This window comes from the organism of the source record quoted next, unplaced genomic scaffold (genome assembly GCF_019419815.1).
Source record: "Pyrus x bretschneideri cultivar Hongxiangsu unplaced genomic scaffold, Pyrus_bretschneideri_v1 Contig27, whole genome shotgun sequence".
NCBI lineage: Eukaryota > Viridiplantae > Streptophyta > Magnoliopsida > Rosales > Rosaceae > Pyrus > Pyrus x bretschneideri.
This window is the reverse complement of record NW_025999579.1, coordinates 2,476,378-2,493,029: the sequence shown is the minus strand read 5'-3', so window position 1 is coordinate 2,493,029 and position 16,652 is coordinate 2,476,378. Positions and strand designations below refer to the sequence as shown.

Below are 16,652 nucleotides of genomic sequence, written 5' to 3'. Positions count from 1 at the left end.
GACCTTTGACTTTAATTTAATTAAATTCCTGCCTAAGTTGAAGGTTCCACACAAAGTTTGTTAAGGTTCCACACAATGTGTAGACTCCTGAGATTCGGCCACTTCGCCTAATTCAAACAAATAGTGGTTATTAACCATCATGGGCGGTCCAGTGGTTGATGGATTTTAGACTCGTATTTTATAAAGCACGCTTTGAGTTTGATTCTTGTATTTCACAAGACACGCTTTGAGTTCGATTTGGCGCGTGTGTATCATACAATAGTGGCTAGTAGAAATTGAAATGTCTCTGTGAGCCTTTTCGACCTCAGAAAAATGGACTGTCATGACGATGCCACCAGTTAGTCTGTTTTTAAATAAAAAAAATATAGTGGTTACTTGCCAGAAAGAAGAAAATACTCGTCAACACATGCATGACTTATTCTAATATTTCCCACCGATATAGCCAGTCAACCTTCTTTAGTACAAGTAACACTCGTATTTGACTAATGTTAGAATCAATCGTTCACTAAATCATCGATTTACCGATCTAATAAAATTTTCTGTTTATTCTCATTAGGACCAAAGGATACAAAAAAAAAAAAAAAAGAAAGAGTAATAATGTCACACTGTCTGAGACAACAGGAAAGTAAAAACATGAGGTGAAAAGTAGAAATTCAAGGAATCACTTATGCTCCTGCAGCTGCAAGAAAATCTCCACATCTTATGCCACAGCAGGCATGTCCTTGAGCCAAGAATCCAACGGCTTCCCGATCGAATACACGACGAATCCGATCTCTCTCAGCTTCACAGCATCAACCACATTTCTCCCATCGAACAAAAATGCAGGCTTCTGCATGCTGTCGTAAATCTTCTTGTAATCGAGTGTCTTGAACTCGTCCCACTCGGTGAGAATGCAGATCCCATGAGCGCCCTTTGCTGCCTCGTAAGCATCCCAAGCGACGCTCACTTCCTTGGCCGCGGCAGGGCTCATTGGCTGCAGATGAATTGGATGGTCCCAATCAAACTTTTTCATCGAAAGATCCCTCCGAATCTGTTCCTCGGTAACCTGCAGATCATATATGCTCAAGTGCGCCTTGTCCCCCAACAGCCCGTTGCAAACATCAATGGCAGGGGTCTCCCTTGTGTCCCCGGTGTCTTTCTTGAATGCGAATCCAAGAATCGCAATCTTTTTACCTGAAACAGTGTTGAACATCGAAGAGACAACCCTGTTCACGAAGCGGCTCTTTTGGTAGTCGTTCACCTGGATCACTTGTTTCCAGTAGTCTGCAACTTCAGGAAGGCCATTGCATTCGCAGATATAGACCAAGTTGAGAATGTCCTTCTGAAAGCAAGACCCGCCAAATCCAACGCTGGCATTGAGAAATTTCGGTCCAATTCTGGTGTCCTTGCCAACAGCATGGGAAACTTCTGAGATATTTGCTCCGGTGGCCTCACAGAGAGCTGACATTGCATTCACAGACGAGATCCTCTGTGCCAGGAAGGCATTCGCGGCGAGCTTTGATAGCTCAGCTGACCACAGATTGGTTGTTATGATTCTGTCTTCCGGAACCCAATTCGCGTACACTGCCTTCAATGCCTGGATTGCCTTCTGGCCATCCGGGGTTTCCCTCCCTCCAATCAACACGCGGTCGGGCTTGAAAAGATCCTCAATTGCTGTCCCCTCGGCAAGAAACTCCGGGTTGGAGAGAATTTGGTACTTGATTCCCTTGCTATTATGTCTCAAAATCTTTTCAATCGCCTCGGCGGTTTTCACTGGGACAGTTGATTTCTCAACAACAATCTTGTCGGATTTTGAAACATCAGCGATCATTCGGGCTGCGCTTTCCCAGTATGTCAAGTCAGCAGCCTTGCCGGCTCCAAGACCCCTGGTTTTCGTTGGGGTGTTAACTGAAACGAAGATAATGTCCGCTTCCGCGACATGCTTTTCGACAGCAGTGCTGAAGAAGAGGTTCTTTCCTCTGCATTGCTTCACAGTCTCATCAAGTCCTGGCTCATAAATGGGGAGCTGGTCGCTGTTCCAGGCCGCGATTCGGGGCACGGAGATGTCTACCACTGCCACTTCGATGGCAGGGCACTTCAGTGCAATCACTGCCATTGTTGGACCCCCAACATAGCCAGCTCCAATGCAGCAGATCTTCACCATTTTTTTCTTCTGTTAGAAGCATGAAACAAAGCAATCTGTCAACAGAAAATAATGGGCGGCTTCCTCTACAAGAACAAGATTTATACTTGATACAATGGAAAATCAACAACAATTTGCTCCACCACCTTAGTTTCTTGACAAGGCGATATTATAAACTACTCTTAACTATGAGGAGGCAATTCGAACTTGGGTTCAATTGGACAGGACACATTACCTTGGCCAATTTACCTAACATAGGTATGCAAGATCTAATATATAATTTAAAAAAATTAGACCAAATCAAGAAAATAAGCAAATGGCCATGGTGGAAAGAAATAATGTCTATGTACCTTGGTGTTGATGCAGGTTCGATCCCCATCAATCCCCTCTCACCTTATATTTACCAATTTAACCCACTAACGCTACTAAATCTAAAAAATAAAAGAGAAGTATCCACAATTATAAGATGCCCAACTTTCTAGAAACTTTGAGATGGCAAGATGGTAATAAAGAATGCGATACTCTAAACTACTCTAAATTACACGTTCGGAGACTCAAACTCAGAAGCAAAGGATGGACACACTACCTTAGCCAACTACCTAATAAGATTTGACATTTAATTTGGCAAAACTTGACTAAATCTAGACAATGAAAGAACAGTGTCCACAATTTTTACATGACAAACTTGCTCAAAACTTTCTTCCATGCCAGAAAATTGTCATCGGTTGAGCATTTAAACATGCAAGAAAATGATGAAATACCTTAACCTAATTTACACAAGAAACCATGGCATTACCTTGATAAGATTTCTGTAGCCTCAAAAATTGAAGCAAGAAATAAAGAGCAGAGAGAGAGAGAGAGAGAGAGAGAGATAGAGAAAGAGAGTAGAGAGAGAGAACACAAACTACTGCAGGAAAGAAAGAGAGGAAAGAGGTGCCTAAATACCCAAAAGCACTTGTGAGATCTGCACCAATTATGTTACTTTTCACAAACCAAAGCAAAGTCAGATTAATGGAAAAGCTGGAACGGAGCATTCAACACGTTTACAAACACCATCAGTAACAAACAAGGGAAATTCAGTCCCCCCTTTTTTCCCCTCTTTCAACTCAACGAAAACTGCTTATCGAAAAAGCAGATTTCCAAGAGTACCCATGTCATTAGAACACAGATAAAAATCAAGTCAATTGAAGAAAAAAAAACAGTTTTCTGGCATAAAAACAAGGGTTGGAATCTAAGCGTCTGACCAAACAGAACCCATAGAGTAAGACTGCAACTGCGTTACAAATGGGTGATCAGAGTAAAAGCTGGACTCTACGCGTCATTGGTTCATGTGCCACCATACCAACATTAAACACCCCATGCGCCCACGAGAAATATGCACAAACAGAATCGGTTACAAACTTTTAATTGAAGAGACGTGATTTTCACTGAGAGAATGTGATTTCCGTTGTTTCTCATTTTTCAGAACATTGTTTTTAGGTAGGGTTATCCACCCACACATTTTTACCACGGGACGAATAAATTGTCAAAAATTAATAAGGGTTCGTGAGAAATAAAATTGAGTAAGAATTGCACTATTTTTGTATTTATCTTATTTCCAAAACTTGGATATAATAAATCTTAGAAACATAAATAAAAGTGTGCAAAAAGAGAAAAGAAGTATGCGAGATATGAACACGAATCAAACAATAAAAGAAGCAAAATCAAAATTTATATACGATTTATTATCTGTTCAGTAACCCTTAATTTTATTTTTATTAAAAATTTGTAGTCAGTTCTATTTCAACGCATTAACCAAAAATCAAGGCATATCAAAAACTACTAAATTCAACAAACACGTCTTGGTTGGTACGTTTCCATGGCATTTGGTCTACAAACCATTGGGGATTTAACGAATTAAACACCAAAATTTTACTAGTCACCATGGCTGGTAGTTAAAAGAGGAAGCTTCTAAGTGCAGAAAGGAAGGGTGTGTGTGCTGGTGTGGTGGAGCCCAGAGAATGTTTGAGTAAGATGAAAGCCATGGCGATTGCAATTAATATTAGCTTATATAAAATTGCAGAAAAGTGACAGACAACAACGACATTTGATTCGAAAGACAATTAACAAATGAGATTAAAGTGTTCATACCTCAGAAGATGCCCACAAATCAGCACAAAGAAAAAGAAACAAAAAAGTTTGACGACAAAGTGTGAAGTAAGATCGAACTCGATAATTATAAAACAGAAAAGAAGGAGTGCGTCAGATAGTCGACAAACTGAATTTTTTGTGTAGAGAGTGCAAAGATTATGCAACGAGAGGCAGACGAGATGTGAGTTATCGTAAGCAACAAAAGGTGTTATATACGCATCAGGATTTTGCACATTTATTTATTTACTTAATTAACAGGATTTGCGGATTAACTATTAACGCGGACAGCCCAGTTGGTAGGTACATGAATGCCATAGATTCCACGCTATACGTGGAAATGATGAAATGGTTATGAGATTGTCCATCGTTAATTATTTTGTTCATTTCGTGAAAAAATTTCGTTAAATTGAGAGTGTTTTTGTTAACCAACTCTTCCACTTGAACTGGTGATTTCTTCGATTTAATTGAGATTTTTCATATAATGACTAAAATAATTGACGGTAGATAATATAAGGGACAACTTCTATTGATTTTAAATTTCAGAAATCAAATAAAGAAATTACGTTAATCTCAAAAATCATTTTGACTAAAAATCCGTTATAATTTGTGTAGACTTGACATCACATCAAAATTAGGGGAGAAAGTTATTTATAAGTGGGACATTACGGTGACAGGAAAACACATCTTAGTTGTAGGAATGATTCTTTTAAGCAATAGTATTATTTAGACACAAAAAATTGATACACTTTTAAATAATACAACCAAAATTGTATATTTACAAGAAACTCATCTATATTAGTGTGAGTTTTGCGTATCTAGAGTCTATAGCCAACATTACTTCCATTAGATGAGGCACACAAAATAATTAAAATTTACCAGAATGTCATAAATGTGGTGGTTAACAGTTTTGACTTTATAATAATTTTGGCACATTGAGAGAGACCGTGTTAGGGGTGGGATAGGGTGGTGAGACTAAAATAAATACGGATTTATGTTTTTTGAGAGATTCATAGGGTGTGACAACAAATCCGTTAGTTTTGTGAGAGGTCTTAGGCTTGATTCTTGTCGAAGGTGAATTTGAATCAAATTATTGTTAACACATTGTGAGGCTTAGTCCACTCCCCCATCCTCTTAGTGTAGATAATACTGTTTGTTCAAAAAGAAAAAGGAATTACTCTCTTTTTCACATATTTTGTAATAATTTTATAACACCGAGTGTGCGAGTTAGACCAAAATACATGCTCTTTATAAATTTATCATCTATTTGGATGAGGGAAATACATTTAAAATTTGGACAAAAGTTCTTAAATTGAAATGACCGATTCTCTTGTTCGGATTTATAATCATAGAAATTTAGAATTTCTCTGTGAAAATAAAACTTAAAGTTTGGAGCTAACAATTCGCAACTTGAAATTTCATGTAAATAGTTGTTATTTATTAATTTCCACAAGGAAGAGTTTGTTATTTTCCATTTATCAATTGATCACATTAAATTTTGTACATAAATTTCATTATAGTTTTACTGTAGCCAAACAAGAAACTTCACAATTTTTAAGAAATTAAATTTCATTATTTCAAATTCCATAATTTTGATTTTTCTTAGCAATTTTAAATTTTCTTATCCAAACATATGGTTAAAGAATTTATGTTTCTCCAACCAATGTTACCTTTTCTTTTTTTGGTCAAACCAGTAGTACCTTATGAAGAGTTTTTTTTTTTTTTTTTCTTTAGAGAATGTATGTTGCTTTCTTCTTTTTCAGTTCTAAACAATCATGGGATATGAATATGATTTGTCTTTTGATGCATTGTTTGAAAGTCCATAAAATTTTAAGAAATTTAAATAAACTAACATGCATTGTTTAGGCTTGCAATTGATAATTTGAAATATAAATGCTATAAGTAAGTGTCAATGAGTTTTGTAAATAAAGGTTCACCTATTTCTTACTGATTTTAATTTACATTTTATTTTTCTACGAACATTCAACTAGCTATTGATTCGGTTATATTTTTCTTTTTAACTTGAATTAATAAGTAAATGTAAATAAAGAATATCTTAAAGAAAGAAAAATACTTTTAATTTTTTTTTTTTTTTAAAGAAAAAAAAAGTAGATCTAAGCTTTAAGTTTCACTCGATTTATAAGATTATATATATGGCGAAGTCATGAGGGCACTAACATGCATGTCTCTCAAATACTTTATATCACTTGCCAAAAGTCAATACTTGGATGTAGAAGATTAGAGTTGAGTATAGAATTTACTCCACTAATACAGTTTGATTAGATCCTTCACTTAAGATTATTTTGTAAAGAAGAGTGCTGTTATTTCAATCTCACTGTTATCTTTCCGCCTACTTTTTAACGAAATTTTTAATTATAAGTTTGCCTATTTGTAAAATAATCAATAAGGACCTTGAAAGATATATAATAACAATAGGTTGGGTGCGAAGAGGTAACATGAGTCCTAGACTTACATTGGACAATGAAAGGAATGGACAATATGTAAGCCGAATTGGGAAAAGAAAAACGTAAAAGATGGGGATAAAAGGAATTTTGAAACGAAAAAGTGCGGATGCCCAATTAAAGGGTAAGAAGCTAGGAACTAATGAGTATTGGATATTGATGGTAGTTATTATAGCACATAATCACACAGTACTTGAGTATTTGGAAGGTCATTCATTGATATGTAGATTATCATGGGATAAGTCTTCGTTTGTGAGGAAATAGCATTTTAATTTTTTGGAATAATAGTGGGTGGAGAAATAGCATTTCAATTTTTTAACTTTTTATGCTGGATGAGATTATAATGTGGTTAAAAAAATAAGACATTAGAATGGATTTAGCAGCTATGAAATAGAATTAAGCACTTAATTTAAGATTTGGAAGCAAGCAAAAGCATGTGCAAACATATGATGAGAAAGAGAAATACCACTTTCCACCTCCATATTGTCAAAAACCTTGAACAAGACAACAACAAAAATCTTAACATACACACATATCAAACTATAAATAAAAATAAATAACTTAATGCTTTCATGTTTAACATCATTTATTAATTAAGAGTTTCACAGTCACACCGTCATATAGTATTATTAATTTATAATTTACAAATTATATAATTTAAATTGACCGTTGACGACGTAATTGATATTTTATAAGCTTACGATAAAATATTAATAAAGACATTATATACGATAGCATGAGTAATTTAATAATACCACGTAACTGTGTGATATTCCTACAAAACTTATGATGTCAATGTAGAAAGAAAGTCTGTCGAGGACGTATAAAACAATACAAGTGCCTAGTAACATTCACTTAACCAACGTTACTTGCAAGGCAAACTACCCATCCACCCATAAAATACACCCCCAAAGCCTAATAAACAAACCTTAACCTACTCTCTCTCTCTCTCTCTCTCTCTCTAAAAAAACATGGGAGAGTCTTCAACACATATAGACCTAGCAACTTTCCTGGAAATCCCGGTCGGCAAAGAGCCACAAACCGTTACCGCGACACATGCTCACCCCCGCATGATAAGCCCTGTGTGGCGGCTGAGCCCGAGTCACAACGGCAGCACGCTATACGACTCATACGAGTTCCGAGCCGTGACTCACCAACTCAACAAGGCCATTCTAGCGTCGAAAGCTTCCTCGTCACCTCATTACATGTACTGCTTCAACTCACCTTTGTACAGGCAGGGCTTAAGTCGCATTGCCAAAGAAAGTGCCAGGACACCGAAGAGAGCGATTACTGGGGACCAAAAGCCGCCTTCTTGTGCGACTGCTGGGGGCCAAAAGCCGACCGCAAGGCCGGCGGGGCTGGTAACGAAGGGGTTTGTGGCGAGGGCGTGGAGGAAAGTGAAGCAAGGATTTGTGAAGAATAAGCAAAAGAATGAGGGTTGATTACTACTACACATGCATGCAGGTCTCCTCCCGAAGTTGTGTGCAGGTTCAATAAGCTTTTGGTCCTGGTAGAAGTCAGAACTCCAGCTTGCTCGAGTCTTTCGTGCTTCGTTGAAATCAAAGGGGTCAGCCGCTCTTCCCGGAGCACTGCACTTCCTGTTAGTAGTCATACAATTTCATACCCAACTTCAATCGGGTTCAACCCCTTGTGATATTATTTTTTCTCGAGTGAATCTCATTGTAATATATGATTTCTCAATTTCAACGTATTTTGCAAGAATCAAACTTTAAAACCTCTCATTTACTGGTGAAGAGAACTATCGTTATACTGCAATACTAAATGGCTCAATTTCGATGAACTTTTAGTCATATATGGTAGGAAGGAGACTTCCCCCACCGCTTGGTACGCCACTGCTTAATTATTAGTCTGATACACCACGGTAACCTATCAGAGTGTAGGTAAATCCTCGTATAGTAAGACACACAGTTGGTCTTTTGGCCCGATGTCAGAAAAATCGTAAAATTCCCTATTTCCATTGATGATGAACAAGGTTCATGTACAACAACGCTTCAACAAGAAGCAATCTATTAAAACCACAACAAAAATAAAGGCAAAAAAAAAATACATGTGATATGATGGTATACAACATATCAATATTAAGCAAGATACAATCAAAACTTTTCACTTTCACAAATTTTAAGCAGTTTATAGAGAGAAGTTCTTTTCTATGTCAGCTTCAGCGCCATTTCTTGAAGAAGAGCTCGCTTCTGCGCAGCGTTTATCACACTGTTGGTTTCGGCATTCTCAAGAACATCAGTGATGATGGCGGCGGCGTGACCTAGTGGTTCCTCGGCTGCCCGCTTCAACATGAATGCCTGCGCACGACATAATATGGCAAACTTATGGACAGGTTTAGCTATAAATTAGATTTTCATCGGACGAGAATTTTGAGAGAGAAAGAGACCTGGCTGTGATGGGATATAGCCAATGTACAAGGTTTTTGAAACCAAGGCTCCCCGTCAACCTGAACAGGCAATGCAGCATAGAGCTCTATCTTAATTGACTGGCCCTGTGCCAACCTTTGAGCACGGGAAAGCCCAACCTGTACCAAACAAAATGGCAGATCAGAAATATAGCACACTTTCCCAAATCTAGTGTTCACGCCAGATATAAAAACCATAATCCGTTTTCAAATTGAACCTAAAAAGCAAGACATCAATCTTATACGTAAGTATATGCATCGCACTTATAGAGAGGTAGAGCTTCCACGTATACCCAAATTACCTGAAGTTTCCCAAGGTGCCATATTCCAGAAATGCTTACAACCTCAAGTATTTTATCATGCATAGATTGTGGGTAAAAATTGTCATAATTTTCGTCTTCATTGTGCCACAGATCTACACCACCCATGTAGCTCCCAATGTTCGCTACAAGTACACCTTCTGCATCCTGAAAACGTTTGCAAAATTGTCAAGCACTGATAATTTCAAAATTAGTCAATCATAATAAATCCAGACAGCCAAATCCGAAGCAATATGATGATTTCTGAATCAATAGTCATTGTGCTGTGTGTTTATAATTAAAACTTTTCATACTCACCTCAGGGACCTCTACCTCAACTCCATCCACTTCAACTCGGACTTGCCAAGGAAAATCTACAAATGTTCTATCTATTATGCCCTTCGCGCCTTCTCGTGCATAAAGAACTTTATTCATGAACTGCAGGTAGGTAACAAACTCAACATCTTAAGAAGGACACATCAAAGTAAAATCTAAATAAAACTACTAACAAACAACGATTACAACGACAGGAACCGATTTAAAATGTGATCCACCCAGGTTGAGGTTTGATTGACTGTAATTGCTTTCTAATTTATATTGCAACCACATGTGATCTCAGACTCGAAGATGCAATAGCATCTGCACCATAGTTCCCCTATTCTTACCAACCTGTCTCATCAGTCTCATGCCTAATATAGCACAAGGGAGTTTGACTCTAAATAACTTGAATTCCATTTTTGTTAAATATTACCTGGTTATAAAACTTCTCCGGATTCTCCTCTCGTAGATTATGAATGTCCAGAGCAACCTTAGCATCACACCCAATTCCTGCAAATGAAGCAGGCCAGAGTTGGTGATTGGTGGGTGGTAAGTCATATGAGAGCTCACTCAATGTGATGAAAAACTTACACAAAAAGGCGCAGAAGTTAGTCGGAATACTCAGAATTAACTCATCGACTGACCAAATCGACATTGTTTCATCAGATGGACTGTTTTTAGAATATCAGAGAGTAAATTCTTATGCAGCAGAACAATAAGTCTAAGGTTGAGATAAATTTTGTAGGTTTTTCTTTTCTCCTTACAGAAAATATTCCAACTCACCTCATACATATTGACAGTGAGCTGTTTATACAGACTGAAAGATCTGAATAAGGAGATATGAATAAGGTAAAGATGTGAAGCCAAAAAATTGATAATTGGTCCGATACATGGGACCGAGACTTAAATTTGAGCTGAATATGTAGTTTGTGAACTGAGCTGAGCCAAAACTTTAAGTCAATAACTATGAGACATACAAACAACATGAGAACAAGAAAGATCCAGCAAAAATTCAGTATTCTACTATTACATACCAAGATAGTTGTTCAAAAACTTTGGCGATTGGAGCTGCTTCCCCTCTTGATTTACAATTGCTACCTTCCAACGATCAAGAATGGTTACTGCAGCATGCTCTATGTGGTGCAAAACTGTGCAAAGGCCTCCTTGTCTCTCCACTGAGCCCAAACCTCCTCCCCAGGACAAAACTCTAGCAAGATCATTCCCCGTTCCAGCAGGAAGAATAGCCACTGGAGGAGGAGAATCAAAATTTTGCTTTTCTATGGCATTCAAAACCCAACCAACGGTACCATCTCCCCCACACACAAGAACTCTAAAGTGCTGCACCTTTCTGAACAAATAAAGACCCACCTCTGGTCCATGTGTTGAGCTCAGCTCAAAAACCTACAGGAAACAAAAGCACATGCAACATTTAAACAAAAATATATGAAATACCACAATTACTAATAAAGTACAAGTTGATCAAACTCCGTAGACATCAATTGTGGAGATAGGCCGGCATTTAATATTGATAAATTGCAGCAATTATAATTTTCTTTTAGGGCATCCTATTCCATTAAGAGGCTAAACTTGCAGGTTTTAATATTTTTCTCACATTAGATCCCATTTGTTCATAGGCAGTTATTATCACAAAATTCAAACCTTAAATCTTACCTAAGAACCTTACTTAGTCCACATGAATATAAACGGAAAGATCTTACCTAAGAACCTTACTTAGTCCACATGAATATAAACGAAAAGAAATGCTTTTCTTTTCCACCATGGCATGTAATAACCTTACTTGACTCATTCATGTATCAACGATGGAAAATAAATTTTTTCCATCTATTCAAGATGGTAGAAGAATCAAACCTGAACAGGATTGAGAAGAGTATTTAAACGTTTTCTCAATGAATTTCCACGCTGAGCCCCACTCTTCTTGTTGATAAAAACTAGCAAGGGTCTTGCATCTGGTGATAAATCAATCAACTCATATCTTTGTTTCATACCTAAAACCTGAGACTCATCCTTCTTATTGTTTGACGTGCTCCTTTTGAAACTGGGTTTGGAATCCAACTTCTTATCTACATCATCGTCTTGGTGCTGCAGATTCACATTCACAGTACCATTACGGTTTTCCTCAACTTCATGAGAACCATTAACAGCTTGAATGGTATCAGCTGTGCTTTCTGTAGACATATCCCCAGTACTACCACTATTTCCCGTGTCAGCAGAGTTTTCATTTCCATGCTTGGACTTTTTGCTCTGGTTCCTAATAGTTGCACGTACTGAAGATGCTATTTCATTGGCTCCATGAGTAATGGTGCTCAGAAATCCACCTGAGGAAGTCTGGTTCAATTCCTTTACATGCAAAGGCGACACAATCAACCTTCTGAATGGACCTAGATCACAAATATCGCCTGTTTCATTGGACATGCCACTGTGGCAATCAACATGTACCACTCTTTGACACCACAAGCAGCACCATATTGGGGATCCGCCAAGAAAAGACCCACTACACGGTTCTTCACAATAGCTGCAGAAAGAAGTTTCATCAGGTTGATCTGTTGCCTCTGTCCAACGGACAGCCCATTGGTGCATCACGTGCTCAAACCCCATCATGGATACACACTTGCAATCCTTATGGGCACTAGACGAGCAGCTCAGATGAGCCACAGCACCACAAATGTCGCAATGGTGACTAAAACTATCTGAAGCTATCATAGGCCCAAGAGTTTGAGAAGGGCTCATGGATTTTAGGCAAACACAGCAATTCAAGTTCTTTCCACGAGATACAGATTCTAGAACCCAAGTATGGGGAGTTATAGGAACCTTGTGACGTGCCTTAGGGTTTTTCTTTGACCTGGCAATGGCTTTCATCCAACTTAGATTTATATTTCTCCTCCATTGAAAGGCGGAGTAGGCTATAGTCAAAATTCCAACTAAGGCCGCAATAAAGCAAGAGACTATGAAAAGGCGATCAGTTGGATTCTTGTTGTTCCAATAGGGCAAAAACATATCAAAGTCTCCATCATCATCCATCCTCAGTAAACTCCCTAAACCCAATTTAATTACAAATCAAACTCATACATCCTCCAATACAGTTTCATCATTCAATAACATTATCAGAAGCCTTATCATCCCAACACCCTCCTACTTACTTCATCCTTCGCAACACAGAGCCAAACCACGCTTTTGATAGGCGCTACTTATTATAACCGCTTCAACCTACTTCACAAAACAAATCAAATAAAATGTTCAAAACGCAAAACGAAATATTACTCCAAAAATTCCAACAAAGCACCTACTACCATGGATGGTTTCAAATCAAAATTCAGAGGCGACAACCAAATCAAAATTCGAGTAAACATAAAGAAATTATGCGGTTCCGGATGTAACTACACAATTCTATGATTCTATCATAATTTAGTGATAACACTACACCCACACAAAATTAGCTTATAGTAAAACACTACCGCTTTGGTTGGAAGCTTAAAAGGAACAAATTGGCAAGCTTGAGGAAAATAAACCATTCATTCGAAATTTAAATTTAAATTAATAGTCCAAACTGATAGTCCACTGCACAACTAAAAAGCCTCCATATTTCCAGACCAAGCAAACAACCCAACCTAACCGCCTAGAATAAACTTCATTTTCTATCCCCATTTCTCGGTAACCAAACAGAAAATCTAAAAACGAAATACAAATGCATACATACATTTCAATATCTAAAAAAACACACACACAAAGATATATGTACATATATGCACAGAAACATGAAGATTTCAAAAAATGAAGCATGAAAGGACTGAAAATTCTAGAAAAAGAAAACAGACTCACAGTGACGGACGGCGGAGGACGGAGGTGCGATCGCGCAGATCAGAGAAAACCCTATCTCGATCCACGCCGGGAGGCAAAATCCACAGAGTGTAGGGATCGAAGCAAAACCCAAATCCAACGAAAAGCAAATGGCTTTCTCGAATTCGAATTTTTCTTTTTTCTTTTGGATATTTTTTTCTTGAGCTCTAATTAATTAATTTTGTTCGTTTATTTATTAATTTTGTTTAAGATTCTAGAATTCGAATTTGTCGAGGTCCCACGTGGCGTAAGGAGAGGGCATGAGGTGGAGCACCATTCGTGGGACCCGACTCGGGCCGCTCGTTCACTCGGGCTGTTCGAATCCGTGACACTCGACAGCTCTATTCGGACTCGGGTCGCTTTTAGGCCGACATCGGTGTAAATTCTTTTTAACAGCTTGAATATAGGGAAAAAAATAATATTAAGATTACAACTTTAAATTAGTTTTTAATTTCTCATTAATGACTAATTTTGATTAAAGAAACAATTAATAATTCCAAACTATTAGATAATTAATCAAGATCACCATTTACGTTTGAAAAGTACGTTTAAAATAATTAAAAGTGCGTTTACATTTAAAAACGTTTTCAAGTCAACAGAAATTTAACAAAAAAAATACTAGAAGTACTTTTGGGTTAAGGTGCTTTTAAAAGAAGCATCTATTGTGTGCTTCTTGAAAGAAGCACTTGCACTTTTGTTAAAAATTTCAATGTGCTTCTACGAAGCACTTTTATTAAAAGTGTTTCTAAACAAAAGGGTTTTTATATAAGCAGTTCCAAGCCATCCCTAAGTTGTACTTTTGAGAGAAGCACTTCCAATTTCCAAATCCTATTCCAAGTCACTTACTAAAAACTTTTACGCGCCTCTAGAAAGACAGTTCCAATGAAAGCACTTATGAACAAAAGCACTTTATAGAGAAGCATCTCTAAATAGTGTAGGACAGTAGGAATGGGTTCAAGTAACAAAACTTAAAATTGCGAAAGCCAATTTCAACTTAGCACTTCAAAATTAAACCGAAAAACGAAGGATGCGATGTTCATCATCATAAAACTGCTAAACACAACATAACATGTCAAAATCCTTCCTATATCTGCTCACTCACTCATAGCTGCAAAAAGTTTTCTGAATTGTTTTGCATCCATAATCAAGTCTTTCAAGAAATTCTCTTAGATTGCGACAGCGATCCGTCCAGCAACTTGGTCGAGATCCCTCTGGCCATTGGATGTGATTTTCCGTCCACTGAAACACAGGAAATACAAGTAGTTTAGTCGCCAAAAACTTCATTCATGTTGTCGTTTGTAACAATGATACGATAACTCTCTACACCAAAATTCATATATGAAATCAGAGATGTGTGAAAGAAACTCACCCTTTGGCGTCAACATCAACGATGTTCATCTTCTGCAATTGCTGAAGAATGTGACGAGCAATAGCGCCACTGCTTTTACAGAAATGAGGTGGGCGACTGCCGTTCCTCTTGCTCCCTCCGTAGATCCTGCGGAAGGCACCAACACCAAGACCACCCCTCAAGTAGATTTTCCTTGCCATGGATGCTGCAAGAAAAATTGACTTTCGGATGAAGATACTCACGGTAAACAGTTTTACGAACACCAATACTAGTCGAAGGTTTTGTGGGTATGTGGAGAAAGGGTGGGAGAATTCCACATACCAGATCTAATGTAGTACCAATCAGGGTCATATGGTGCAAGCTCCTTGAATGTCGCAGTCTTCACAATGTCGGTCCAGTCAGGAAGCTCAATCTATCAGATGGTACAAGACAACACATGAGAAGAGAATCCTCATTGACAAGAGACAAACAAAGTATAACCGGAAGCGAGTGAGAGATTAGTATAAAAAAATCATTAAGCAAATGAATGACACTAAAATCATTAAGCAAAGGAACCTTCTGGCAAACACATTTCCACATTCAAAGATATCATATGACTATCGGAACTTCGGTTTTTGTTTTCCAAAATGGCATCAAGTTGTTTAGCATCCACTACTGATAGCTACAACTAAAAAGGGCTAACGAAACTGTATTTTACACACATTGAATGACATTTATGTTCACTTATGATAACTAAGAAACAAAAACTACTACAACATGCCGAATACTGGCTTCATAACAACTTAATGCTTTCGTTTCCTCGGCGCCATTCGACAGCAAAAATGGCATATCCAGTTCGGTGTTTTTTCGAAGACTCGTCATTCAATAATTGCCTTCTCCCTTCCTCTAATCAAATCACACAAACTGAAAATTATAACAGATCGAACAAAACCAAATCCAACCTCCTACTTTCGCAAATTAACACTTATTTCGGTATACAAACTAAAACAAATTCGAATGCCGCTGAACCTAAAATTTAAACCAAGTACTCAGATTATCTAAGCTTTGCAATCTGTTCATATCACAAAAGTACATCGATAATCGATCATACAATACACACACCCAGATACATACATACATATATATATGTATAAAGAGGGAGAGAGCGAGAGAGACTGACTCGGCCGGAGCGCTTCAGGTGAGCGGCGTAGGCCTTGACAAATTCATGAGGGGACACGTCCTTCACTGTTCTCGCCGTCTCCATTTTCCGATTACGTAAAGTCCTGCTTCTCCTTCTTCTGCTAGTTGCTGCGGCGGCGGCGGAGCACCTCGGAGTCTTCGGGCTTGTGCGTATGAGAGTAGCGTACGCAAGGTTTGGGATTAGGGTTTTATGTGGTTTGGCAGTTGCAGCTTATGGAGCCCAAACTAAAAGTACATGTTTAGCCCTAGCGCAATTCGTTACTCTCTCTCAAACTCTTGGATTGGGCGTCTTTCCCTTTTTTTTTTTTATATCTGGGCCCATCTAAAGGAGTTTTGCTTTTTTCGGGCCCAACCCCGAGTATTGAGGGTAAACTAAATAAGCTTAATTATAGTGAATCTCGCTCTTTTAGTCACGTGATGGCTAAAGATTCTTAATCATCTCATTCTCTTAGTCACCTGGTGACTGAGGATTTCTGGTCACCCAAGATATGATAACAAGAACTGAGATTAAACCCCT

At 37.9% G+C, this 16,652-nt stretch overlaps 3 protein-coding genes across 8 annotated transcripts; all 3 read right to left on the bottom strand.

The window, feature by feature from the left end:
• Positions 1–527: 527 nt before the first annotated feature.
• On the bottom strand, positions 528–4,374 carry LOC103930880 (UDP-glucose 6-dehydrogenase 5-like). 5 transcript variants are annotated; one of them, XM_048587664.1, is made up of 3 exons: positions 3,068–3,390; position 2,704; positions 528–2,152 (listed from the first exon to the last, which is right to left on the bottom strand). In XM_048587664.1, exons 1-3 carry the CDS (start codon positions 3,154–3,156, stop codon positions 701–703), a joined length of 1,542 nt encoding a protein of 513 aa, XP_048443621.1. In that variant the 5' UTR covers positions 3,157–3,390; the 3' UTR covers positions 528–700. The 5 variants fall into 5 exon arrangements, with proteins under 5 accessions (XP_048443621.1, XP_048443620.1, XP_048443618.1 ...); XM_048587663.1 differs by lacking the exons at position 2,704; positions 3,068–3,390 and adding an exon at positions 4,253–4,374; XM_048587661.1 differs by lacking the exon at position 2,704 and having other exon boundaries at positions 3,068–3,386.
• Positions 4,375–8,659: 4,285 nt separating this feature from the next.
• Positions 8,660–13,779, bottom strand: LOC103930862 (diacylglycerol kinase 1). 2 transcript variants are annotated; one of them, XM_009340256.3, is made up of 8 exons: positions 13,591–13,779; positions 11,623–12,981; positions 10,788–11,154; positions 10,187–10,263; positions 9,754–9,873; positions 9,439–9,603; positions 9,119–9,256; positions 8,660–9,029 (listed from the first exon to the last, which is right to left on the bottom strand). In XM_009340256.3, exons 2-8 carry the CDS (start codon positions 12,790–12,792, stop codon positions 8,880–8,882), a joined length of 2,187 nt encoding a protein of 728 aa, XP_009338531.2. In that variant the 5' UTR covers positions 12,793–12,981; positions 13,591–13,779; the 3' UTR covers positions 8,660–8,879. The 2 variants fall into 2 exon arrangements, with proteins under 2 accessions (XP_009338531.2, XP_009338541.2); XM_009340266.3 differs by having other exon boundaries at positions 11,623–12,978.
• Positions 13,780–14,557: 778 nt separating this feature from the next.
• Positions 14,558–16,309, bottom strand: LOC103930853 (40S ribosomal protein S19-3). The gene is made up of 4 exons (XM_009340247.2): positions 16,116–16,309; positions 15,278–15,368; positions 14,978–15,161; positions 14,558–14,847 (listed from the first exon to the last, which is right to left on the bottom strand). The coding sequence occupies exons 1-4, from the start codon at positions 16,197–16,199 to the stop codon at positions 14,775–14,777; spliced, it is 432 nt and encodes a 143-aa protein (XP_009338522.1). The 5' UTR covers positions 16,200–16,309; the 3' UTR covers positions 14,558–14,774.
• Between the last annotated feature and the right edge of the window lie 343 nt (positions 16,310–16,652).

Coding starts and splice junctions, on each gene's coding strand:
- LOC103930880 (XM_048587664.1), bottom strand. CDS start 3,156: ATGCTCCGTTCCAGCTTTTCCATTAATCTGACTTTGCTTTGGTTTGTG.
- LOC103930862 (XM_009340256.3), bottom strand. CDS start 12,792: ATGGATGATGATGGAGACTTTGATATGTTTTTGCCCTATTGGAACAAC. Junction 9,604..9,753: donor TTGAGGTAGAGGTCCCTGAG/GTGAGTATGAAA, acceptor AAACGTTTTCAG/GATGCAGAAGGTGTACTTGT. Junction 9,257..9,438: donor GGCACCTTGGGAAACTTCAG/GTAATTTGGGTA, acceptor TGTTTGGTACAG/GTTGGGCTTTCCCGTGCTCA.
- LOC103930853 (XM_009340247.2), bottom strand. CDS start 16,199: ATGGAGACGGCGAGAACAGTGAAGGACGTGTCCCCTCATGAATTTGTC. Junction 15,369..16,115: donor ACCTGAAGCGCTCCGGCCGA/GTCAGTCTCTCT, acceptor ACCATCTGATAG/ATTGAGCTTCCTGACTGGAC. Junction 15,162..15,277: donor TTGGTACTACATTAGATCTG/GTATGTGGAATT, acceptor TTTTTCTTGCAG/CATCCATGGCAAGGAAAATC.